Source organism: Haplochromis burtoni, unplaced genomic scaffold (genome assembly GCF_018398535.1).
Source record: "Haplochromis burtoni strain Fernald_Lab_line unplaced genomic scaffold, NCSU_Asbu1 Contig_79, whole genome shotgun sequence".
Lineage (NCBI taxonomy): Eukaryota > Metazoa > Chordata > Actinopteri > Cichliformes > Cichlidae > Haplochromis > Haplochromis burtoni.
In genome coordinates, this window is record NW_024582440.1 from 2064602 (window position 1) to 2090796 (window position 26195).

The following is a 26195-nucleotide window of genomic DNA, read 5'->3' on the forward strand; positions in this document are numbered from 1 at the left end:
CATTTCTTCTCTGCCTCTGCCGCAGTCTGAGCAAAAGTTCGAGAATGAAAAGAGTGCCGCTGCAACCGGCCCTCAACTCTCCCGCAGCTGATCTCGTCACCTCTGCACACATGAAAAGACTGATCCGTCCGCGCCACTGTTAATGGCGGGGACATTATTCATCTCTCCAGCCAATTTGAGCCCCTTTTTCTTTCAGGAATAGAGGCACGAGGGGTTGAGAGGACTCAGTGGAGAGTATTAAATATGTAGAGGAAGATGGACAAAGAAGCGGCAGAATAAAGAGGGGCAGGAGAAGAGGGAATGAAGAAGGACAGGGAGGTGCGTGACGATAGTGTTGAGACCTAGTTAGTTAGAGACAGTGTGCGAGGAAGGAGCGTTGGTTTTAGCCTGTTTAATGGTTTGAAGGAGCTTGGGTCTTTCCTTACAGAGGGGAAGAACTTTTTTTAGAGGTGGGTGGGGAGAAATACGTGGACATCAGCACTTCAGAGATGCCCCAAAACTTTAGGGCAAACTTCGGTGCTGATGAATTATGAATCTAAAGGAAGGGGGGGAATCAATGTTGTGTCATTGTGCCATCTTCATTAGAGGCTTTTTGATAGTGGGCCATCAGAGCCTACAGGACTATTCATGCCTACAAGGGCTATAAAAAGTGTCTCCAATTTCCATCCATAGCAGTAAAAGCCAGTAGTTTTGGGGTGAGTTGCAGCCTGCCTGTCAAAAGGAGAATGTGCGGTGAGTGGCCCGGGCAGGAGAGATCATAAAGAAGGCTGTGATTGAGGGTATCTTAATGGAGGAGGATGGATCAATAAGTAATATCAGCAGGTTTTAATTCCAGGCAACACACATAAACCTTTACCAACTTCGCAATGTCACTCGGTGTTCATAAAAGTTTTTTTTTCCCCCTCCACATCACCTCGGACAAAAAGAGATAAATCCATCAAAAAGTCGCCTCAGTTTTATCGTCCCCCCTCCCTCCACTCTCCCCCCACTCCCTTTTCCCACCACCCCTCCCCCTCATCTCCATTTTGATGTCTGTCTATTAGCAGAGGGTGAGGCCTTTTCTGCTCTCTCATCCAGGGGCTAAATTAGCTCAATCAGCCCCCTTTCACCCCTCTTCCGCGGGCTTCAAGCTGAGTGACACACTGCTCCCCAGGGATGTAGGTGGGACTAACACACACACACACACACACACACACACCAAGTCAGCAGCTAGAAGATGAAGAAGACTATGGAGGGAGGGGGCTGCATGTAGGGGCAGAAGTTGGGGTGAGGACGAGGGAGAATAAATGAGAGGATTGTTTGGAGGAGAGAATGATGCTTCATTCTGTCCCAGTCCAACAGAGGTTTCTACCCTGAGCTCTGGGTGGAGCTCTTTGTCCCCTGCTTGTTGAACATGCTGTTTTTTCTTCTTCTTCAAGGAGGATAAAGTGATCCCTTAGGTGCAATGCCTTAACCCATTCAAGATGGTCAATCCATCAGTAAAAGAAGTCATGAGTATTTTCTCAAAGTGCCTCCTTTCGTTTGCCCACCCACGAGCACACTATGCCAGGGCCAGACTCTGCATTTCCGTGCCAGCATCTCTTAAATTGCACCTTCGTGTTTGATTTGTCTCGACCCTTTCCCTCGCTCCCACTCGCTAAACAGCCACCCAAGTATCAGTGGAAGTGCAAGGCAGGCGTTTCTGCAGCAGTAATAGCAGTGCGTGTATGTGTGTTGTGGGGGAGACGGGCGAAAAGGTGGTGATCTGAGTGAGCCATAAGATCTACTCTTTGCAGCTCTACAGGGATTTATTAGACCGGGAAGTACATTAGCATCATAAAGACCCAGGAGAATGGGCCTGTGGATGGGCTGCAGACACTATCGCCACACTTTAACATGCTCTGCAGCATAAAGCGGGTGTGTGTGCGTGCGTGTGTGTATATGTGTGTGTGTGGGTTAGGGATAAGATTACTCTGAATTAACTTAAGAAAAGGCTGTTAAACGGTTTATGGATCATCCTGAAGCAGCTCTGAACTAATACATCAGGAGATGACGGAATGAGCAGTAGAAAAGGAGAATTATTTTTTAAAGAGGCAGGTAAGAGACAACAATGAATGTAATTATCAGACCCTTTAAACTTTCTTACTAAAGATGTTTGCTGGGATAGTTGCAATGCAGTTCTTTCATTTAATAAACATTTTGAATTTCCCTTTAAAGGGGCCAAAATATCCAATCAGTATCCTTAACAGTTGCTGCTGTTCTTTTGACAAGAGAAAAATAATGCTGCTTGGTATTTGTGAAGAAGCAACATTTTTGATTAGTTATTCAAGTAGCATTTAAAAAGGTTAATTGCACGGTAGCCCAGTCCTTTCTGTGACCGCTGTGACAGTGTTACAGGAGAGCAGAGTTGAAGGAGACTCCTGGATTGTGGTTTTGGGGGTGGGGGGTGGGGGTGGTACTGTAGATCTCTGGTGCTCCCTGGTGGACACATGATGAAATTTGCTTCTCTAATCAGCCTCCGATAGTCACACACACAAATAAAAACGAGGCACAGACAGTTGAATTTATGCACATAAAACTATAATTCACTTGTAGTCATTGTCTTACATTGGTATTGGTCAGTAGGTTACATAACCATGCTTCAATGACACTGTACCAACAAATATCCATTTTTTCTCAGTCAGCTGTGTCTTTGTTTTTTGGCCAAAATTCAGCAGGGATACAAAGTGTACACATATTTCTTCCCCCATTTACCATGTCAATTTAAAATATTTTTTGTAAGATGATATAAAAATACTGCTTTGAATGATTATTTTTTAATAAATAACCCAGTGACAGAGTATACAAACAAAATCTCTCCTCTTGCCCACTGACAAATCCACAATGTGTGAATACGCCATATATTCATTTCAAAATAACTGCTAAATACTATATGCTACTGACTTTGCTAAAGGCTGAAGTCCATTATCAGTGGATTTGCATTGCATGCTTCAAGTTTCCACCTTACTCAAAAGTTGCACATAGAATATTTCTAATGGCACACGCAAGCATCAAATTTAGAGACACTTTCATTCGTCACAGTGAAGGCAAAACCTGTGGTGTCTGTTTTGGAATGAAGGGGTATTTTAATTTTTATCTAAAATAAGGGCTGCGTAGAAATATTTTTTTGTGAGTAACACTCACACACATTTCTCATGTCAGAAAAAACAAAAGGAAAATAAAACTTTCAGCCAGTGTATGGGTTCTAAAATATTTTTTATAACGTCATTAAATTCACAACCACCTTCCCCCTTTGTTCTGCAGAGCGCCCTCTAGTGGAAAAATAAAGGGAGCCTGAGAAGCTCTAGTTGGATGACTGAACAACAACAGTCAAACTGTAGCTGACGGGAAAAGGCTCGTCCCCGGATGATGACAAAAAGTGGTACAACGTCAGGAGAGTCACAAATCCCTGGCCTAGTTTAACTGAAGTCAATCAGCTTCCAGTCTCCATGGAAACCAAAGACAGAAAATCAGGAGGCAGGTAGGGCAAAAAACTATAAAAACAATGTTCTTCAGTCTGACAAGAACTACTGGTAAGCCTTTACATTCATCAAATGAGCAACTTAATTTCAGTCCAATGATAAAAAAAAAAAAAATTAAAAAAAAAAAAATCACTCTTCATCTATGTCTGGATCCAAATTTCAAAGTGAAAAGAGAGATAAATAAAATCCCAATCATACATCAAAAATATACACAATCTCTTTTAAAATCAGCTGAAATCTTGAAGTTTATAAATGGTTCCCCAACTCCAGTTAAAACATTGTTTAAATGCCTGTACAGTACACCTCCTGAATATGGCTCTGAGAAGAAAGGGTTGTTTCGGAATAAAATTGAAATAGAACTAAAATATCAAATACAAATAAAATACATTTAAATGGCATAAAACATCTGAAGTAAATCTTATTCCATATTTCTTCCATGTACAAAGTAAAAACAATAATGTCATTTCTTTCAGTGCTTTGGGAAATACAATAAACAAACTAAATAATAAAGAAAACAGACACTTCTTTTAATCAAAAACAAATCCCCTTGAAAGTATGTTCACTAAATAGATTTCTGTTCTGATCATAAACTATATCAATCAAAGGTAAGCTCCAGGTCTACCACAGCAGAGATACGACACAGGTTGAGCACAACCTGCTCCAGTCGTCACTTTAACAGCTGGAGCAATGAATCACCATTGGGTGACAGTTTGAACAGCAGACCTGAGCTTTACCTCTGCAGCTGGCAGCTTCATGTGAATCTCGAGGCAAGAGAGTGAAGCAGTGGGCTCTTCTGAAAAACAGCCTCACTCCACTTTGTGTTCATTTACAGTTACCTCCAGGCATATGTGGACAGTGGCACATTTTTCACAATCTTGCCTCTGCGAGTCACAACAAATGATTCGAAGAAAAGACGCTATTACAGTGCAGACTCTAAACAGAAATATTGCATCAGCCGGTGAGGAATTACAGCCATTTCACACAGTCATTTCTTCACTGTATAAGCAGATAAAAAGTCTTGGAGATGATTTCAACTGTGGCATTTGCATTTGGAATTTGTTGCTCAAAAAGTCAAACGGATCGGCCTTAGGGTACAAAAACAAAACAAACCTTGAGAGAGGCAGTGGAAGCTCGGTACATTCTGATAAAAAAAAAAAAAGAAGAGAAGAATGTACCGGAGAAGTTTGGCAAAAAAAAGCAGATGATGAACAGTTTTGAAAGAAAATACAGGAAGAATCCCTGCTTTAGTCCATGAGTTCAAGACTTAAGGCAGTCATTGCCTGCAAAGGAACCTCAACAAGATATTAAAGAACTGAATTTACAGTTACATCAATTTGCCTCCCTGAAAATAGGGGTCAGTGTATAAAAAAAGGCAGTAATTTCTTGAAGGTAAATGCAATATTTTTGTTCAACCCCTCAAAATAAAGTTGACAATCTGCACCTTAACCCCTTGTAACTGTAACTTGAATATGTTTTGGTACACAGCTAAAAATAATAAAAATCACATCAGTGTCCAAAAAAACAAAATGAAACAAAAAAAATGGACACACCTGCCTGTGAGTACTGTAATACCTAAGTGATCGTTTGTGGTGAAAGTGTGCATGTCTGTGAAGTGAGTGTGACCACAAATACATGCAAGTGTGTTCTAATGTCATAAAGACAAGCCTACGGCTGCTGACAGACAGAACTAACACTTCTAGTTCCTTCAGACATGCACTCTGTTCCATTAATTTGACAGGTCCTTAACATTTTGGCTTCATGTCTGAATGAATACACAGGTTTGCTTTGGGTGACGCTTGGATGAAACAGCGTGGAACATGAATAAATTACCAATGCCTGAATGACCGGAATGGCGACACCAACAGACAGACGAAGCCAGCAATTTTGCATATCCTGTGTCTGAAACTATTAAACTATTTAAACATGTCAATTCTTTCTTTCACCTCGCCCTATATATAAACCTTAAAAGGTCACTTAGTGGGAGGAAATCACTGTATCTCCTGTGCTTACAAGGTCACACTGATGCAGAAGCAACTTCTAAAGCATTTACAGGTATAGATGAATGTGATACAGAGTCAAAGCTGAAGACCTCCGACCCATAAACACGTGCCTTTGAAGAGGAGCAGCAAAAGTAAAAAGGCACAAACAGACAGGGGTTACAGCCCTGACATATTTCAGGTTAACATCCACTTCTATTTAAAAGCCTGCTTGTGTATTCTGTTACAGTACCTGAGTGTTTTGACACCTCACAGAAATGGATGGCCCTCAGATTTTTGATGGCCATCCAGTGCATTTTCTCTACCCCCACTCCAAAGTCAACAGACTTTACAGTGTTGAGTAAAGATTGCAACAGTGCTGGAGGTGCTAAAAAATAAAGGTGGGCAATGCTACGTGACTGCCTGTGCATGCATTTCTTTCAGAAGACGACAATTTCAGCTCAACAAGTAAATATAAAGGCCTTTGCTAAAAGCTGAATTATCCACCTTTTGCAGCAAACTTCAGGGTTTTTTTTGGCAATATTCCCCAAGATATGGATACATATAGACACTTGAGCAGGCTAACACAAAGTTTTGTCCAACACCAAACGGCTAAAACCTGAGGCCAACTAACAGCCTGAGGAAGGGAACAATGTGACTGCACTGCATCCCCTCAAGATAAATTATGCATGCAGGGCCATAAAGCCATTTCCATTTTGTTCTCTATTGTTCATTCAATCGTTTATGATTACTAAAAGGAGCTGATGTTAGGGGCAAATAACTTGTCCTCTTCGTGTGTGATGATGCACTTGGTTTGTTCTTGTATCTGATAATGGCAGTCTAATTAACTGGGTGTTTTGTCCCTTGTGCAATTATGATTCAGGGCCACCTTTATGGAAACAAGGCCAATTGTGCCATATAACTCCTGACCTGGCAGTGCTGGTTCACACCTTGTAAATGCTCAGTGTGTTGGGCAAAGTTTTAAGCTGCTCAGTTAAACTCACATGCACTTATGTGTGTAGGTGTATGTGTGCGTGTCTGTTTATACGCTCGTGAATGTTTGTGATGAATGTGTACTGTCTCTAATGACACCGAGGGGAAGTTAAATGTACCACAAAGGAGTGTCACTGGTGTTTCCTGAAACTGTGTGATATAAATGGTGTCATGTCTGGGGGCTGATTCATTTCTGTGTATGTAATGTACGCATTTTGTGTTTTGCAAACGTGATATTTATGTTTACTACAATCTATGCGAAACCTCGTGTGTTTGACTGAGCGAATGCATGCTTGTCTACATTATGTCTCCATCCTCTATGCTGAAGCTAGATCTGCGGCTGGAGTCGACAGACGCTTCAGGGGACATCGCTGAGAGCAGCGGGTCTCCACCCATAGGGGACAAAGGCTCGTCCATCATAAGGAAACCTAGGTCGCCTCTCCTCGCCTGGACGTCAAGTCCACCCAGGTCACCCAGCCCAGACATGCCATCTGAAAACCCTGATATCCCATCGCACAAGTCCAGCGACTGGGCAAAGTCAAAGTGCTGGGAGCTGCCCACAGCTGGGTACTGAATGGGAGGCTGAGGCTGGAGATGCTGTGGGAGTGGTGGCAGCTGCCTGGGTTCGGGCTGGGCCTGGCCCTGAGGGTGGAAGTGTGTGTGGGAGAGGAACTGGTGCTGCTGGGCCTGGGGATGAGCCTGGTTATGGGGTAGATGCTGGGGCTGGTGGTGTGCTTGTGCCTGGGGGTGAGAATGGTTCTCCTCTAGGCTGGTCTCTTGTTTTATATAAGAACCCATAATGTCACCCGTGTTCAGGCCAGAGGGAGAGTTGCTGGGCAGGCCATGCAGACGAGCCTGCATCTCCAACTCCTTTAGACAGTTGGGAAAGAACAACAGCAATTTTATTACTATTAATATTATTATTCATTTTCTATGGTTCTGGACATGTGCTGTACAAATGTGTTACCTGGATGCGCAGCAACAGCTGCTTGTTGGCCATCTCCATCCTTTTGAAGTTGTTCTCTACTTCTCTTGTCCTCTGTGCATCCTTTTGCATACGTTTGATGTACTCTACAGATGCCCGCAATATAGTGCCTTTGTTCCAGCGCACATCACTAAGCAAACAGGGGAGCAGACAGGCAATTTTCACATGCAAGTTCATGTCAGTAACTACTCAACATCTGTATTTACTTTAAAAACATGGTGCACTAAGAGAAACTCACAGGTCATTGGTTTTGGGGATCATGGTGCCCAGCTCTTTAATGCGATCATTAATGTTGAATCTCCTCCTCCTTTCAACTATTGCAGAAGAATGATAAGACCAATGGAAATTAGCACAAAGGAAAAAACACACTGAAGATAATATCACTGTGCAGGTGAATCAAAGGCATTAAAATAAGGAACGGGAAATTGTACAGATGCTACTCTTTAAGTATGTATAGCATAGATCAGATACTGGAAATATACAAAAAGTGTAAAGAGAAGCAAACATTTAAGCACACACACACACACACACACACACACACACACACACGCAGTCACAGGCAATTACACCTAAGTGCAAGGACAGCAGAAATTACCAGGTTAACCATCCACCCAGTAGTTGGACTATGTCAGCTAAATCAGCACATGGGCCGTATAACACTGTTTCTGCATCGGAAAGATTATGCTTTGTGTGCATGTATGTGGTACGTGCAAATTCTTCAGAAGGCCTGCACATTATCAGTGTGAGAAAATAAAAAGGGAAAAAGGATTTAGGGAAATAGCATTCTGAGGGAAAGACTTACTCAGATTGTGGTTGTCTTTTTTCTGTCTCTCCTTGGCCAGCGCACGGGCTTCTGCGTCTTTGCAATAACAAAAAGTGATTAACTAATGGCTGAGAAAGCGCCACGTCTCAAAAAAGACAGCTTATCAAGAGTGCCAATAAACGCACGCTACGTTTCCACTGATCAACAGAATCTGCATCACTTTGTAACATCTTTCGCACCTGAGAGTTCTCGCTTGATGGTCAGATTGGCAGGACAGGAGTTGCTGGTCATAGCAATGGCTGGACCCTTCATGCCAGGACCTGCATACACATCTAGGTGACTGCTAGAAAGAGGGAGCTGCAAAGGAAACACACGACACACACACACATGCATTTAGAAAATGCATAGTATCTTACAAATACTTTGCAAAGTAAAAATAGGAGATGAGCAAAGGTTTCAATTTTCCGAATTAAAAAAAAACTAATCAAAATGAAAACTAAGTAAACCTGACTTTCTAACATCTCAGTAAGTACCTTTATAAAGTTAGTGTTCATGTTTATTGTGATGTAAAGAGCAGATAGCAGCAGATAATGCAGTAATATCACACCTGAGAACAGCCTGCCAAGTACAGAAATGATTGACTATCACCTCATCTATCTTATCTGTCTTTATGGCTCATTTCTCTCCTCTGCTTTCACCAGCTCCTGAACTCACACTCATGCAGTGGTCTCCACACTATTGCACTTTAGACATTGTATAACAATGGTGATTTGGTTTGCTATGGACTTCTAAAAAGACGTGATTTCCTTTTAATTGTACAATCTAGTTAGCGTGATGAACTTTTTATGCCTTGTAAGCAACCGTGTCGTACTCCCTGAAGCAAGGGCAAATATGACGCTGCTAATGAGGCCTGAAAGATAAAGAACTCAAAGGATGAGATAGCTTAATCTGCTGGCTACTGTTTGAGCTGTGAGATCAAACATATTCACTCACTAATATAAACGCAAACCTATGTATTTAAGTTAGATTTTTTTGTTACAATTCTTACAAAAGATCTAAAGAATATATGAAATGTAAAACTTTAACTTAAATGATAACATTATCGACCGAACTGAAGTTTACCCACACTGTTAAATACCAAAGACTTTTAATTTGTAGGATCTCAAGCATTAACTGTTTTCTAGAGGTAACATTTTTTAAAAAATTTCTACATCATATTAAGAAGAAGACAGAAGCCCATTTGAAACCTTGTCACGATTACAAATCTGGGCAGATTGAGTTATTGAATCAAAAACACACAACTCCAATAAGCCCAAATTCCCTGCCTCGTCCCTCTGCAGCGACCACATTCTGACTGGAAACACCACCTTCATTCTCCACTCCAGTAAAGGCCCATTTAATTCAATTTGAAGACTAAATTCTACTTGAACTCAGTATGGCTCAGTGGAGCAACGCACAAGTCAAACTGTTCACTTGAGCCTGGCATTCAGGGGTGTTCCAGACTTTTGCTAAACTTTGAGATTCCAAGAATTCCATGGAGTTTGCTGCTTTAATCCCCACCAGGATTAGCAGGTGACTTCCACGCACACTGTTCTGACAGCTGGGCGTAAAGCTGGATTTTTTTATTTTTATTTTTTTAACATTTTGATTTTCACTGAGTTTCTGCCTGTGGTAGTTTATTGTGCTGGCTTCTCACTTAATCAATCTAAACCTGATCAGCACGGTTCACCTTATCAGTGTAATAGTGACTTAAGCAATTAAACACATCATGCAGGATTCTCACAGTTAACTCAGACACTGCACGCAGATGGTCAGATGTATGTGTACAGAATTAATTACTAAAAGCTTAACTGTTTCACAGAAGAGAAGGAAAAAGACAGTCTTGGCTGCTTGTATCAGTGTTTGACATGAGTATCAGATAAAGCAACAGGAGACTTTGTAGGTTTCCCTGTCTACCTGCTGCAGGAGCAGGGAAAATGTTGGACAACTACACAATATGTCTGAGAATGCAGAAGCTAAGTCCCGCCAACCTTTATGTTTGAGTGCACCCTGCAGGAGTAATCTTAAATTAGCTTAAATGTGCAACAGTTTTGATTCATGTCCAGCAGAAAACAGCCATCACATGCTAACAAACACGCACGCACGCACACACACACACACACACACACAAAACCACGCCACCACCCCTGCTATTCCTCTTTTTGATAATCAGGCACTCAAGGCTGGGACTTAAGAGTCACTGTGGTTCAAATAACTCATTCAGACAAAGAAAGGAATCCAACAACTCCCAACCAAAACTCAAAGAATTATAAACAAGAGTGCTTCATTGTCTTACCAGTTGAATCTGTTCTCCTTCAATAACTTCCACAATTGCATACGTCTTACTCATCTCCTTCATCCTCTAACTCCTTCTCCTACAGTGCCAAGGCGCTCCCTTCTTCCCTCTAAAGGCACAAGCAGCACATGCAGCTCTGAATGGCACTGCCGCTCCTGTGCTGCCAGAATGACCACGGCAGCTCCGCTCCTTTCTCTCTTCTACCTCTGCTCCCAACCAAACAGGAGTGAACTTTCCCCTAACTGGACTTTCAGCCTGTTTTCCCCTTACACAAATTGCCCTCGCCCCCCTTTCCCTCCTCCTTTCTATTCCTCCCGCCCTTCTCCCCCCCGTTCCAAATGTCTTGTAAACAAGTTGAACTCTAACTGCTGCCAGTTTAATTGTTAATTTTCTGAGTTTGCTCCCTCAAACACAAAGTGCTGTACAGTCTTCCAACTGGTATGTCCGCCCTACAGTTTCTAATTATGCCCAACATCATTCAGGGCCAGAATGTTTTGCGACTAAGTCAATTAAACATTGTTAGTGTATGAGAATATACAGAATCAAATCTAGAGAAAACTCTACTTAGAAACACTAATGTTAAAGTGACCACAAAGCAATACCCGATAACATTAAGAATAACTAAGAACATTAACAACTGCCATAAAGAGAGCCATTTTCACACACAAGAACAATGATTATAGGAAGCACTTAAAAGTCTGAGTACTGATGACCTGGCATATCCAGCTCTGTGACTCGTGTAGTACAGACAGAGCCGGAATTGAAGTGGTCGCAGGTTTCAGAGAACATCATACTTAATTAAAACACTTGGGAATTCCCTATTTTATTTTAAGGTGGTGCATTCAAGCTATAGAATCATGTGGTAATACAGAGAACAAATCTATGTAACGCTTGGTTTCAATTTTCAGAATAACACGACGCAGTAATGTTTTCAGTGCAAAAATCTATTTTAAAAGTAATTCTGACTGTTGCAGAGCGGCCAAACCTCTTTTGCTGCACCATTTCATAGATACGTCACTTGTTTGTTTTTGTTACCACAATACCACTGTAGTGTCACAGCATAAAATCAGCAGAGACAAATTTGCCCGTAAAGGTTTTGTGGCCTTTATAGTCAATGACCCATTTAAATATGCAAAGAGTCCCTTAAAACAAACTGCGTGCGCTTACACAATGTGTAAATAAAATCATACGTTTGGATGCAATGTAGCTTAGTTATATGTATTGTTCCTACTTACTGTGTTTGACATTTGGACAGCATCAGTGAAACTTTGAAAATACTCATCATTGGACTGCATACTGATGATGTTATCAATGACCTCATCCATCTGGGGGAAAAAAAAAAGAAGTGTTAATTATGTTTTTGTGACCTGTTTTTATCTAATGTTAAGAGAGGGAAGCAAACCAAAACCACCATTTGAATGCTTAGAAAACACTAAACTAAAAACAAAATGCTGTCCCTCCTCCTAAATTGATTAAAGCCTCAGAAACTTGATTGTAACCTCCCCGGACATGCATGTTACACTACTTATCTATCTAAAAGGATTAGAGAGAGACAGAAGAGAGGTGGTTATGCTAAAAGCACACAGCAGGTCAAAGTCTTACAGGTTCAAAGGGCCATCCATTCTGCTGCTTCCCTGTCACTTTTTAAGCTGTAATTACTGGTGCAAGGCCATTATGGAGCATTTAAATCCCACTGATTACCATTCTCAGTTATTGCCAGTTAGTCAACACATTCATCCATGTCCCTACTGTGTGCACAACACATTAACATCAGCACAGTGACAAAATGCTCCTCTAACCCTTCAAAAGACCAATTAAATCATTATGGTGCTTTCATAAAATGTGGAGATGATGTTACTTTGGGGGTAATAGTCAACCCTCATAATTTTATATATGAGTGTAATTAAGTCATATTTTAGGGATATTTGTTCAGTCTGGATCCTGTAAATGGTACTTTATGACCTGCCCAGGAATGAATGTTTATGGGTTTATGCTTATGCTACTGTCGGCCCACACATCTACCTCTTTCTCGTGGCTGGAACCAATGTTGAGCATGGCCATCGGGCTGTTGGGGGCACTGTTGCCAGACATAAGCTGCTCGGTGCGCATGTGTGGGGACTGGAGAGGTGGGGGTGCAGATGCTGAACCCCCTGCAGGTCCCATGTTTGTGGGAGGCGAGGGTGGTATTAGCCCCGCTACTGCATTGACCGCCTAGGAACACACAGAGAAAGAGAGTGTTAAAGCATTAGTGAACAGAGATCTGACATACTATAGGCAGATGTATTTCAATACTACATGGACGGACTGAAGAAAATGACAAACGTATACCTGTTTGGTAGCGTAGGTGGTTGACAGGTATTCTTTCACTTGCTGTCTTCGAGACTGACGAATGTGGTAGTCTGTAGGATTTTCAAGGTGAGTCTGTACCTATAGTAGGGACAAACAAAATGCAATCAGCTCTTTTTCTATTATTAATTCAGCTGGAAACTCAAAGTATCATTTTTGGGTACTTCTTTCTATTTTGTCACAACATATGTGGCAACAAAAAGCAAAACTAACAGCAAGTTCGCTTATTTCGGTTACCACACAGGGATATTATAAAAACATACATTTAATGTACAATATAAGCTTACCTTCCAATAATATTTAAAAAGATAACACAGAATATGCGATTCAGACCTCATTATCTCAGTTATGGCACTAGGACATAGTATGTTTAAGTCAGTGGTAAAGCCTACAGGAGTAAAGCCTCACTGAATCCTCTGATGTGGCCACACAGAGCATTGGACTGGCCTCATTCCTTCAGATCAAAGAATAAAGGAGAGAGCAAGCTTGCTCGCCATTACTACAAAGAAAGACTTGACTCCTCAGCCCCCCCTCAGCTCTCTTTTATATAACCATGGTAGGGTTATATTAAATGAACTGTGAACTTTTCAGTCAATAGATATTTGTACTGTGTTTACCTTGTAAATACCTGGTCCAGCAACAGTTCTTTACATGTATGCATTTACATGTATGGTTCAGAGGGAGCAATAGAGAAGCTTACCTTATCTACAGAAAGAACAATGACAACTTTAAACTCTGTGGTGATTTCATAAACACCATTCCCCTCTCCCACATATGCGCGCATGTGCACGGAGTAAACTGTCAATGCAGCAAGTTGGAGCATTCAATACGAGTTACACAATGTATGAATTCTCACTGCAAAATGCACAATGTCATATAATGGAGTATTCCACAAACCCATAAACTCGCAAACACACATTATGTAAGATAACAACGCACACAACAAGCATCTCCGGAATCGGGCAAAATGTCACTTCGGCTTTATCTCTCCCTGACTGACTCTATCTATCGCTCCTGTCTGCCCTATTGCACAACGTGTCAAACCACTCTTATCTCCCCTTTGTGTCTTCCTACCTGCTTGGCGCGCCTCTGCATTGTTCTCTTTTAGTTTTTTTTTCCTTTTTAAACCTGACTTTTGCCTGTGTGTCAGTGCTGCTTGTTTGGGAGGCCACAATGCTCAGTGAAGACCTGACCACCTCCAGCTGCGTGCTCCTGCCATTGCTTTATTGCTATAACATGTAATTAGATAAATAGAGGCATATTTTTCAAACACTCGACCAACATGTTTTCTTTATTTTACAGTCCCATAAATCCGTTTAGTGCTTTCTCTTGGCATGTTTGCATGTGGACTGGGAGCCGCAGACATTTTACTACACTCTGTTTGAGCATAATGTGCAGCGGTCCTGTCAAAAAGAAGCTGTGTGGGGAGTAAATCCAGCTTAACATATCTATCACAATAAGCCATTTGCATCTTAAGAATATCTGACCTTCAGAACCTCCATGGGGACCTGCATGCTTTGGTAATGTTGTGGAGTGCTAATGGCTGGGGTGGGTGCAGGTGGTCCAGCCATGTGGTTCTGCATGTACTGCAGGGCTGCATTCTGCTGCTGCTGTAGCTGCTGCCGCTCACGCTGCTCCTCCTGCTGCAGCTGGTCTCGCATCAGCTGGAAACAAACATGCACACACACATTAGCGTTTATCCTCCACCCAGAAAGACAGTGTAACCAACACCAGCTTGCATCTGTTATTAAAATGAAACCGGCAACATTTTTGGAAGGTTGCTGACCAGAATCGCCTATGATAGAAACAAATGGAGCATATGTCATGCTTCAATAGTTACAACAAATTTGATTTTCTTTTTTTTGCCTTTAGTTCAAGGGCATCTTTATTTTTTACTGATTCACTTCATAAAGTTTTTCCGAGCTATAATTGAATTTGAGGGGAGGGCATTTTTCCAGGTGGAATTTTCCCAAAAATAGTAGTCAGCAATCAGACTTTAAAATATGCACATAAAATAAATATTTTCCAATCATCATCTGTGCAAAGTGTCTGAAAGGGACACGGTGAGGACTTGTGAAAACTGTAAGATTTGTATGTAAAAGTTTATAATCAGCCGTGTATTTTAAAATTTACTTTATTTTAAAAGCTTCAATGTCCATTAAAAAGCAACAACAACAGCTCTGACCTGCCTTTTAGTATATTTTAGTGTATATAGCACCACTTGTACATAGTACCAATAATTCTTGTATAATATTTTATTGATTCTGCATTTTTAGTAGCTTTTTCACATATTTTTTAAATGTATTTTTACTTATTTTATTTTTTCTATTTCTCTTGTTTTCTAATGTACCTCTAATTCATTGTTTTTCTTTCTGACCCTTGTGCTGCTGCAACAAGGCATTTACACCACTGTGGGATTAATAGCGTCTATTTATATCCATCTATGTAAAAACGATGACATAGTTAAAAGAAAAAACAAGAATTTGTTTTTTTCCTTTTATTTTTTTGGCTCTGTGTTATACCTTATACATGGCAGTGAAAATCAGGCCCTAATGAAACCTAGATAGGTAGACACGCCCATCTATCAATCAAAATGCTATGAGACATTTAAAAGGAAAAAAACGTTTCAAATTCATTGCACAACATTACAAATATAAAGTGATATAAATAGCCAGCAAAACTCCCGCATGTTGTTTACTGAACGGTGGAAGGTTATGTTGTACCTGCATCCGCAAGCCAATGCGTGAGGCCATGGCTGAGGGGCGGGGGGGCAGGGGAGGGCGAGCTGACGTTAATGCACCACAGTCCAGCCCGAGAGGTAGTGGAAGCTGTAAAAGAGACAACGAGGGGGGGAAATGAAAAAATTGTAGAAACATAGAAAGAAGCTAGAAATGATCTGATTAACATAAAATGTAACCTCGCTATTACAGATCATTTGCAAAGAACTAGACTATGGAAACACATCTAACCTCTGAAGAAAAGCCTAATTAAACTAATTATTTTATGTTTAATGGCAACATCAGTGGTAGGAAGGGAGGTGTGAGACAAGAGGAGTTGTGTGCAATACTTTCGTGTGAACAGACCTGTGGCTTTGTGATGTTACAATTTTTTTGGCTTTGTTTATTTAACAGTGAAGCAGATTCTCAACTTTAGTTTAAGCATTCATTTCTTGTTGCAAATAACAAACAAAAGTCTTACCTTAGTTTGTCTTATTTATGCTAGTATATGTATGCAATTGTTTGACAATAACAAGATTATCAATAGTTAGTAAAGGTTTGGACAAACAGCTATTTAAACTTAAAAGAAGTCCAGAACCAAGTTGATTAAATCCTCTGTTCAGTTAAGTTAAATCAAGGTTAAAAGCAGGGTGAATACTCATAAAATGCAAGTTGACACAGCATTCGCTGATTCAGTCTCTGATCAGGCCTCAAGTAAGCAAAGCTGGATCAGTGAACAATCTGACACATCACCAGAATCAGCCAAGCCTCTCAAATCTATTCATCTAACCATCCATTCATTGTCTGCCTGTTGTGCAACGTTTTCAAAGAAATAAAAAATAAACAACCCCCCAAAAACATACATCTCATGACTGTTCCCAAATTGAAATGTCACTTAAAAATCCACCTTTCATGCTGTATCTTTTGAATCAAAATTCCTCAACTACAATGACCTTTTGACTTTCACACCTAATGTGCATCAATCACATAACATTAGCAGCTAATGCAAAAACAAGGATCACTTGCACACTCCTGGTGTCACCCTGACTTGACCCTTTTAGTTTTGTTATGATGAAAAAAAAGACAGGAAATATTTTTTTTTTCTCCCCCACATAGAGGATGATTTCCAGTCATGTCAAAGTCATGTGGTCTTGTTGTTCTTAAGTGATCATGTGAGCAAAAAGATGAGGGGAACACCCGTCACCCCTTTCAACATCTGCTTTTTTTCTCTCACATACACAAAGTTAACATAGATTGGGGAGTTCCTGGGCTGATAGTTCCCCTTTTGCAGTGACTTGCGTTTAGCCCCTGCGTGACTAAGCTTCTCTGGCCCTTATAAAGGTGTGATGAAATCAGTGCTACATCTCAGTGTCTAGTCAAATATCTTGTGCTTGCGGTGATGTGGGATGGAATAGCACAGCATCAGTCAGAATGTGATTGCTCCATTCTCTGTATATGCTCATAAAGAGAGAAAGACAGAGCGAGAGAGAGAGAAAAGCTCATTGTGCACGAGGTACAATAAGAAGGGCAGCTCCTATTGAGAAGGACTGAAGCCGCCTGTTGTCCACAGTGTACATTTCAGCAACCGAGGGGGCACACACTGCCTGCTTTGTGCCCATTAGATGGCCCACATGAAAAACACACACCCATGCAGAGATACACATTCAAACACATACAGTTTCCAAAACACACTTGTGCCAGAACTTGGACTTTAGGGCAGGCCAACCGGCAGATCTTAAAGGCCAACTTGCTTTAATCTCCAAGATTTACAGCTGTTGATGCAGTGCTGCAACAGAAGGAGCCTTCCTGCAGCGACAGTAGTAAATGTCTTCAAGGTGTGTACTTGTGCACAACAAGGGCTAGTTGCACAGGGGTATGTTGTCGTTGACCATAAAAGCTCTTTGCAGACACAAGCTTTACTTATAAAAACATATTAGATTTGACTTTAACCTAATGGTCTACTTTGTAGAGAAACCAGGCTACGTGGCACAAATAATGGCCCAAAGACACACATTTGAATCCCCGATGCACAAGTGAAAGGATTCCAAATCTACCTTGTTTGTAAAGCTGCTGACAGTGGCAGATGCGTTTGCTGCAATGTTTACATTTCACTTCCTCCATTTCATCATGCAAAGTATGTATCATACATCCACCCAGTGTAGCAAAGCCATGATCCATGACCTACATGTCCTGTAAATGTTGCACACTTATTTTCATCATATAGGATGTCACTTCCTGATATCATATGGTGACACACTGCTACCAGGCAGTGTGATCCCCCACACGGGCCTTCCCATTGCCTGACATCAACTGGGGGCATTTGTGACGCAGTAGAAGCACAGAGCAGCTATTGTGTGTCCGACGCTGTAATGTCACAACCCCTTCACTTCAAACACTGACAGCCAGTAGTAGGATGCAGAGCGGAGGAAGCCCGGGTCAGAGGCCAACACTGCCACGTTAGTCACACAAATATATCTCAACCAAAGTCCAGCTTTCATGTCTAAACTACCGTAAGCATGTGTTACTGCAGTACTTTGTGTGAATGAAAACATTTTCAGATCAGGTCAAAGTAAAGGCTGATCAGATACATCTGTGAGGAGGCAACATGGCTAGGTAATGACAGCTAACCAAGAAATCCAAGACGTGTGTAATATATTCAACTTAGAGAGTGATGACAGCTTTTCTTCCAGGCAGAAGCATAGCAGGTACACACAGAAGTACACACTAATGTGGGGGCAGTGTGGGGCTATAGCACCTGTGCTCGGAGACAGCGTGTTAATTTGTGGAGTGTTTATTTTTAGAAGTGGCTGTGCAAAGCCAAGAAGGGCCTTTTTGGCAACCAGCAGTTATATGTGGGGTGTGTACATACACACACACCTACCTCTATGCATGCATGGTGCACATGTATGTTGTCAAACCTGCATATACATAACAGCATGTAAAACTTTATTTAAAGCAAGTGTAGGACCTGTGCAAATCAGTTCTGCACAGTTAGTGAGCATAGAGACAAGAAGTGCAACATGGCTAGCCCTGCTCTGAACACCAACACGTCAACAATGTAGTGCAAAAGCTGCTTAACCTTCCTCATGACAAGACATTAAAGTTTTCACAAACCAAACTTGGAAAACCAAAGAATATAATTTCAAGTCAAAACACAAACGCTGGCTTTCTCATTAAGTTATCTGTCTTCCTGTGCTAATGGCTAAAATAACCCCTGCTCTCTGTTCTCCTTTTCAGGAACACCATGTTCCCCTGAACTACGATGTGTTTTTTTGTTGTTTTGTTCATGTGTTTGTGTTTGTGTGCGTAGCCTCATGCATTTGTGCATGTGTTTGTCTGTAAGTGCGGGTACAGGTGAGAGGAGGGCATGCACATGAAGAGTAAGCCTGCATGTGTATTAGTGCTCTACAGTGTTTGCCAGTTTTCATGCAGACCCCTTGAAAACATGTAAACAGACCTCTGTTTTGAATACACACTGGCAAACAGGCAGATCATTTTCATCTGTTACCACAACATATCTGTGACATAAATATATATGGTTAGAGTATACAGGGGTTATATAGGCACACTGATTTTATTTCTAATTCTGAATGAAGCACAGTGCTACAAACACTTGGCATGATGATTTTGACGGTAGAATATGAAAAGATATCTTAACAGCACGCAGACAGACACACACACAAAATACAATTACCTGTTTGAGAGTAAATAAGAGTTCACAAAGTAGTGTGTGCTCTGCTTATGCTGCTGACTACATGTCTGGATGATGGAGAAAGTCGATGGCCAATGGGATGAAGGGATGAAAGAACAAAGAGACAACAACAATCAAAAAGAAAAAGAAGAAATGATTGGTTATAAAATGTAAAACTGAACAGAGAACTGACAGATAAAATGAACAGCTATAAATAAAGCATATAAATTTGGCAGTTGTGAAAAAGCAGCTGAGGAAGCAGTGAAGTATTTAAGAAGGGGGAGCTGCAGGTGTGCAACACACACTTAAAGCAGAATTTCCATAGCGGAAGCAAGTGAAGCAACAGACCATGGTGAGGCTTAAGTATAAACACATGCGACAGGAAGATATTCTCAATAACTGATTTGAAAGTTGTTGTTTTTTCCCCTCGGCTCATTCTTCAGGCACTGCATTTCCTATACCTGGTTTCCAGTCATTTTAACACCTTAATCATTAAAGTAAGAGCGTCAAGGATGTAAAGGTTTTTATGAAAAGGGATGCACACCCAGGGAAATATCAAAACATTGCACAATATCATGTTTAGAGTTAAAAGGGATCTAATATACACACATATACACAACGCACACTTTTAATATCTTAGTGAGGAAATCTAAGTGACATACTGCTTTCCCTAGCCGCTTACCCTAACGCTAACCATCAAAAATGAATCCCTGAACCCTTAGCCTAAACCTAATAGTAACCCTGACACCAAAACCACATTCTGAGTCTCAAAAACGTCTTCAAACTCGTGGGGACGGGCATTTTGTTGCCATAAGGGACTGGTGGTCCCCACAAGTATAGTAGCGTTCCAATTTTTGGTCATCACAAAGATATCTAAACATGGTACACACACACAAAGAGCATATATGATGCAAAATAACCACTCAAACATAGTCAGTATTCTTAAGACTGTAAATGTAACGTGGATAGAAACATCTGTGTAATTTATTACCATCTCCTCACCAAGATGAAGTGCTAAGGTTGAGTGATTCTACTCAGTGGCTAACTTTCAGAAGGTCATCTAAATGAATCACCATAACTCATCAACACTGTGCCTGAATCACAATGCCTGTCACATTCAACAGCCTATTTATAGTCGCTCAAGAGAGACCCTGAGCACAGCGAATCTCAGCTGCAGTGATCACAGAGCAGAGAGTACTGTGAAAAAAAGCACGGAAAGAACAACAGCAGGCTCTCCGCAGTATCTATTGTACAACACAGAGATATAGGAAGGACAATGAGCCAGCATCATCAATAAAAACCACAACGCATTACTTCCCCTTTCCTTCCATGAGTTTTCACAACTCCTAGTTCTGTTGGCGGTGAAGCAACTTCCTTGCCAGGCAAGCCATGGAAAAAACGAAAACTTTTCAAGCCATGACTTTTTTTTAAATTAGGAGTAAGGAACAGTTTACACCAAAAACTTTGCAATTGTTTGACACTCACAGCCACTCTCATACAGCACTTGAACTCCTAGAAGGAAGGGAAGAAAAAACCTACAATAAAACAAACGCTGTCTAATCTAAAATCAGTTAAGCTATTTCATCTAACCAAACTGGTTAAACAGACACGAGACCTGAATTATACACAAGCCATATAGAGATTATGTAAGTGAAACACAGACAGTAGGGCACTATAGGGCAAATTATAATACTTTTATCCAGCATCTCTAAGAGCAGGTGTAGTGCAGTCTAACTTATAAACTAGAGGATAACCCATCACAGAAAACCTTCTGAAAGTCTGGCCTCCACTGATCATTTTTTCTTTTTATGCTTGCAGTTCAGCTAAGATTAACTGCCCTCTGCCATAATCGATCACAATGCTACAGAACAACGCTTCAAAGCTGCTCAATCATATTTTTAGTTTTTCTTTAGTTTTTCTTTTTTAAAGTCACAGACAGTACGTTAAAATTGGGTCATAATAGAGTGGTTTCTGTTGCTGTAAGTGTTTCTGTTCCTCTGCCTCTTACTAAAATACTTTGCACATAATATGTTCAGATATGTTTCATAGTAAGCACGAACAGAACTCAGGGTGACAGCTGTCAACAGCCAGGCACCACGAAACACACACAACAATGGATATAGTTCAGTATAGTTAAACTTCAGGTTCTTACCAGAAACTCTCCAACTACTCCAAAGACAGCATAGTGTATCCAGGTGAAATGAGCTCCTCCACGTGTTAGTAAACACACTGACAGAGACCATGAGCCGTTTGCTTGCTCAGCCAACCAGAGCTTACATGTGCTGCTCCACTGATTGTGATGCCACCCCTTCCTCAACAGAACTGCTTAAAGTACAGTGTCAGTCACTATTAGTCACCTTCTGCCCCCTTTCTAACCACCAGCTCAGCTTCCTAGACGTCCTCCTCCTCCTGCTGTTTCCCTCCTCTTCCCCTAAATTACCCTGAATGCAATCGTCTGGGCCAACAACAAGGAGATCCCTGTGTCTAGCTAACTCTTTTAGTTTCTTCATTCTCTCTCTCTCTCTCTGTCTCCATTGGGCAGCTCCTCCTCAGTCCAGCCTCTCTTCTTAATTCAGTGCACAATATTTGCATACAGCAACACCTACACATATGCGTGCGCAATTTGAATGCAATTCCTTATTTTATCTACCAGGTCACTGTGTTTTTATGACCTATGGGGCAATGAATCAGCACATTTACTTCTTTAATTGAACACCCACACACTAAAACCACAACACACAAACAAAAAAAGCACACGAAAACATTAACATTGATGATCTGCATTTTTTCTGTGTTGTTTCCACAGCTTTCTGACTTTTTCTAATAAATGAAACACAGCCATGGATTTCTAAAGCTGTGATCTCTGCATTATTCAGGTATGATTTAATTTATGTTTAGAAAAAAAAAACCCACACAGGATACATCACACATAGCTAAAATGTGATCCAAATAAACATCTGAAACACTAGTGGTAGCTTTACAGGCATAAGATCTGACCAGCAAAAAACTGCCTCCAATGAGGGTTTACGTTGTGTGAAGTAGCGCAGCAGAGTATTGCAAACTTAAACCTATATGAAATATCCATGTATTTCTGTCACTAATGAGATATTACGGATGAATGGCTCCTGAAGGCGGCTCTCTATAAGACAGTAAAGAACATCAAAATCTCACGTTCAATAAAATGCATATACACAAGTACGTTGTATCCATCAACAACCAGACAGACAAAAAAATAAGGAAACAGAATACTTATGGATATGCCAGAAAGTTTATTCTGTTTATTTGGACGTAGCTTTTTTAGTGGGAGAAACGTTTTGTCACTCATCCGAGGGACTTCTTCAGTCAGCTGACTGCAGGTATCACCAATCTTAAAAACAGTACATTTGCATAATGACCAAAACTAGCATCACTGATTACCAATGGGCCGTGCTATCAGTTTCTTGCAGTCAGCTGACTGAAGAAGTCCTGTGAATGAGTGACGAAACGTTCCTCTTATTGAAAATGCTACATCCAGATGAACAGAATCAACTTTCTGGGATTTCCCTACATGGATGCTTGAGCATGCATCAAGACTTATGGATAGGATTTTTAACAGACTCTGAGTGATGAGTTCAAGCATCATCGCCTGAACTGATATTAGAATAAATTCATGGCATAGCATACTAAACAACAGTATCGTGTACAGATCTGGCTAACAGTATCATGTTTTTAAAGATATTCCCCATTGATATTCACATAGATGTTCCCATAAAACTATTGTAAAGAGGCAGTACTCATCTGAAAATCTCTTATGTTAAGGACTATTGCAATTAATAACACTGTATCTAACCCAGTTATTTACATCCCTCCATGCAAACACTTCCAACCTCTCCACACCCTGTATGCCTCAATAAGGAAAAACAGGCCACTATGCTAGTTGTTCCTAACACAACAGAGGAGGACACAGGCCAGCATGGTTCAGCAGCACCCAGCTGACAAGAATCCCTTGTTTGTACACAAAGCTTTAAACAGTAGGCCAGCTCCAGTTCTCATAGTGCCCACAGTGTATTTACTGGGTTATTTTCGTCCAGGGGCAGGACCCATGAGGGTCCTCAGCTTATTGGCCAGAGAAACTGCGTTCCTGTGTAGGCTACCAATGGTAACTAATTTCAGTAGGAGTAGGGGGGGAAAAATCTCTGTCCATGACAGCCTTGTACCCTTTTACAACGGCCTTTCAAGGATTCACATACATTGACGCAAACATACATACGCCAATCAAGGCCCTCTCCATTGTCGATACGCAAGTTTCCCATTTTTTAGTGCCTCAGTCACTACAGTTGGGGCCAGATACCGTCTACTCTATAAAGACCAGTACTCCGTCTCTGCTGAAAGTCTAAAACACGTGTTTTGATATGTTTGAATCAAGTCTGACCTGGCTATGCTCACTTATACCTATACTGTGTGCTATTGATGTAGGATAAAACAGGGCCGTAAATATGCCAGGAAAGTCAGAGAAGCTGGATGTAGCCTGTAACTTCACCTGTGTGTGCTTTTGTGTATGATGTATCAAGAAATAATAAAATATAACTATTTTAGAACTTTAAAATGCATTCTTTTGGGTTTTTTTTTTTTTTTTTAATCCATTTAGGCTTTATTTAACCAGGAAGTCTGCTGTGATTAAAATCTCTTTTGGAAGGGAGAAGGTGGCGCCACACCACTATACCAGCATGACACATGATATTTTTGGTAACCAAAGTGATGTTTGCAAGATTTTGCAGACCACAGCAACTGACGAAACCAATATTCACTTATGTAAGAGTTGCTTTACGTTAAAAACACTAAATAACTGAAACTCTTTGAAAAAGAAAACAAAAGAAAAAACAGAACCCACAGCACTTCCCGACTATGCACATAACATCATTTGGCCCGAGGTGACCCCATGCTGTGTGTATGACTAATAGGAGTGTTGTTGTGGTTTAATGATACTTGTCACATGCTATAAATTATGTGGGATATTACAACTCTAATTTGAAGAAATATACACTTTTACAGTTTACAGGCAACGACGTCATGATATTCCAGTCACCGTGTATGAAGCAAATAGCTGTTTATTTTAAATCAATCCCATTTCTTGTTGGAGAATTTAAAATATACACTAATAATATAGACAAAACAAAAGTAGTGGTCTCTGTTTGTGAATTTAAGAGTGGGTAGTACAGTAACTAACCAACCAGCAACCAGCTACACTACATTTCTTTTTGCATGGGTGAACATCACCATATGCGGGGAAAATGGAATGGAAGGCAATCTAGAGATGAGATGAGAGATAAGGCACACACACACACACACACGTGAGTGAGTGAGTGAGTGAGTGAGTGAGTGAGTGAACGAGTGAACTTAATTTGACTTTGGCTATCACACACAAACTTAATGACCACCTTGAGTACAAAAAAAATCAAATCGCTGTAATGCAATCTAGAAAACCCTTGAAAAACTTAGTTAGTATTAGTGATGGAAAGTAACCGAACGTGCCTGTACATGTGCACAAGAGTGCGTTTCCGATCAGAATGCATTTCTTGTCCTCTGATCAAAAATGAGACAGGTTTTATTTAAACAGTATAGACAAAGGAATGTTATCTATACAAAGACACCCACACACAGCTTGATGCTGTATATAACTTTATCAAAGAATAATCTAAAGATTTTTCCATAGACTATTACCAGCCCTAAGAAAGAAAGACAAAAACAACAACAACAAAAACGCAGCTATTAAATTACTAGGATTAATTTATACATGCTTGTTTCACTCAGGATTTTTCCCTGGTCATTCCCAAAACACTGAATATGCCAGTGTTTTGGGAATGACAGCGAGAAGCCAACCACCTTCAGGTTATATAACATACAGCATTATGCAAGGGGAAAGAAAATATCTAAGGAATCAAGTTATAATCACTTGGAATTTGAGTATCTTTTTGTATTCAATTCATAACTGAAAGCTGCACAAGGTACAATTCAAAGAAAGTTCTTGAACGCTATTTTTAAATCACTTCCTGGAAGTACCATGCTTGTCTGCAGTTTCATCATGAACCTCAAACTTTCGTGAACAGCAAACATCAACCTCTGAGTCAGACGGACCCAGCTATCATTTTACTAATCATCATGGGTAACTGGGACACTGGTCTCTCTTTTTTGACACAAAGACCGAACAGTGGTCTTAAATGGGAGAGTGGAAGGGAGCGCCACCAGATCCATGTCATTTTATTTAATTCACAAGTTGTCACTGTAAATTTGTCCCTGAAGGTCAAATGTCTGTCAGTGAAAATTTGGCTCAAATTACCTGAACTTAGAGAGCAGGCTCAGCTCATTTTGAGCTGTTTACAATCAGAACTACTCCGTTTGACTCCATATTCTTCCTTAAAATGACATTCAAGTTGAACAGTTGTTATCGGGCACTGCAAATCCATGCCTAGAAATGGTCAAAATGGGACTTCCAAGGAGCAATCCAAGCTTAGCAGGAGTGCTGGAACACTTACAGCACTTCACAATGAGCTGACCTTGAAGGGGATAGTGGGCAAATTTAAATCAGATATGCTGTTGAGGGAGTAAAATATTGTTGTTTTAAATCTTCAAGTACAAACATGAAAAGCAATGTGACGCCACTGTGGAGCTCAGTATGACCACCCCGACCCCAAAAAGGTACAAGCTGAGGAGGATTGAACATTTCTGAGCCTAGATGAAAAAGTAAGGTCAACACAAGATGATAATAAGTTCCAGGAATTTGGGATATCAGCCATTTCCGAACGACAATTAGTCAAAGGCAGAAGATTATGCATCCAATATGGATAAATATGTCATCATAAGTCATCAGTGAGTCAATAAATACTCTCCCTGGATCTTTTTTATGCCTTAA

At 40.7% G+C, this 26195-nt stretch overlaps 1 protein-coding gene across 7 annotated transcripts in view; it reads right to left on the reverse strand.

Moving 5' to 3' along the window:
• Positions 1-2542: 2542 nt before the first annotated feature.
• Positions 2543-26195, reverse strand: part of tfeb (transcription factor EB) — a 28511-nt gene continuing 4858 nt past the window's right edge. Inside the window, exons 1-12 of one of the 7 annotated variants that reach the window (XM_005924682.3) lie at positions 21459-24639; positions 19310-19374; positions 15622-15726; positions 14386-14562; positions 12881-12979; positions 12575-12763; positions 11788-11877; positions 8457-8574; positions 8257-8313; positions 7693-7768; positions 7437-7584; positions 2543-7339 (exon numbers count right to left, since the gene is read on the reverse strand). In XM_005924682.3, coding sequence (XP_005924744.1) covers positions 6767-7339; positions 7437-7584; positions 7693-7768; positions 8257-8313; positions 8457-8574; positions 11788-11877; positions 12575-12763; positions 12881-12979; positions 14386-14562; positions 15622-15651 — 1557 coding nt within the window. In that variant the 5' untranslated portion in view covers positions 15652-15726; positions 19310-19374; positions 21459-24639 and the 3' untranslated portion in view covers positions 2543-6766. Of the gene's footprint in view, positions 7340-7436; positions 7585-7692; positions 7769-8256; positions 8314-8456; positions 8575-11787; positions 11878-12574; positions 12764-12880; positions 12980-14385; positions 15596-15621; positions 15727-19309; positions 24640-26195 lie in introns of those variants that run through there. The other 6 variants (XM_005924683.2, XM_005924685.3, XM_042222083.1 and 3 more) reach the window with 6 other exon arrangements.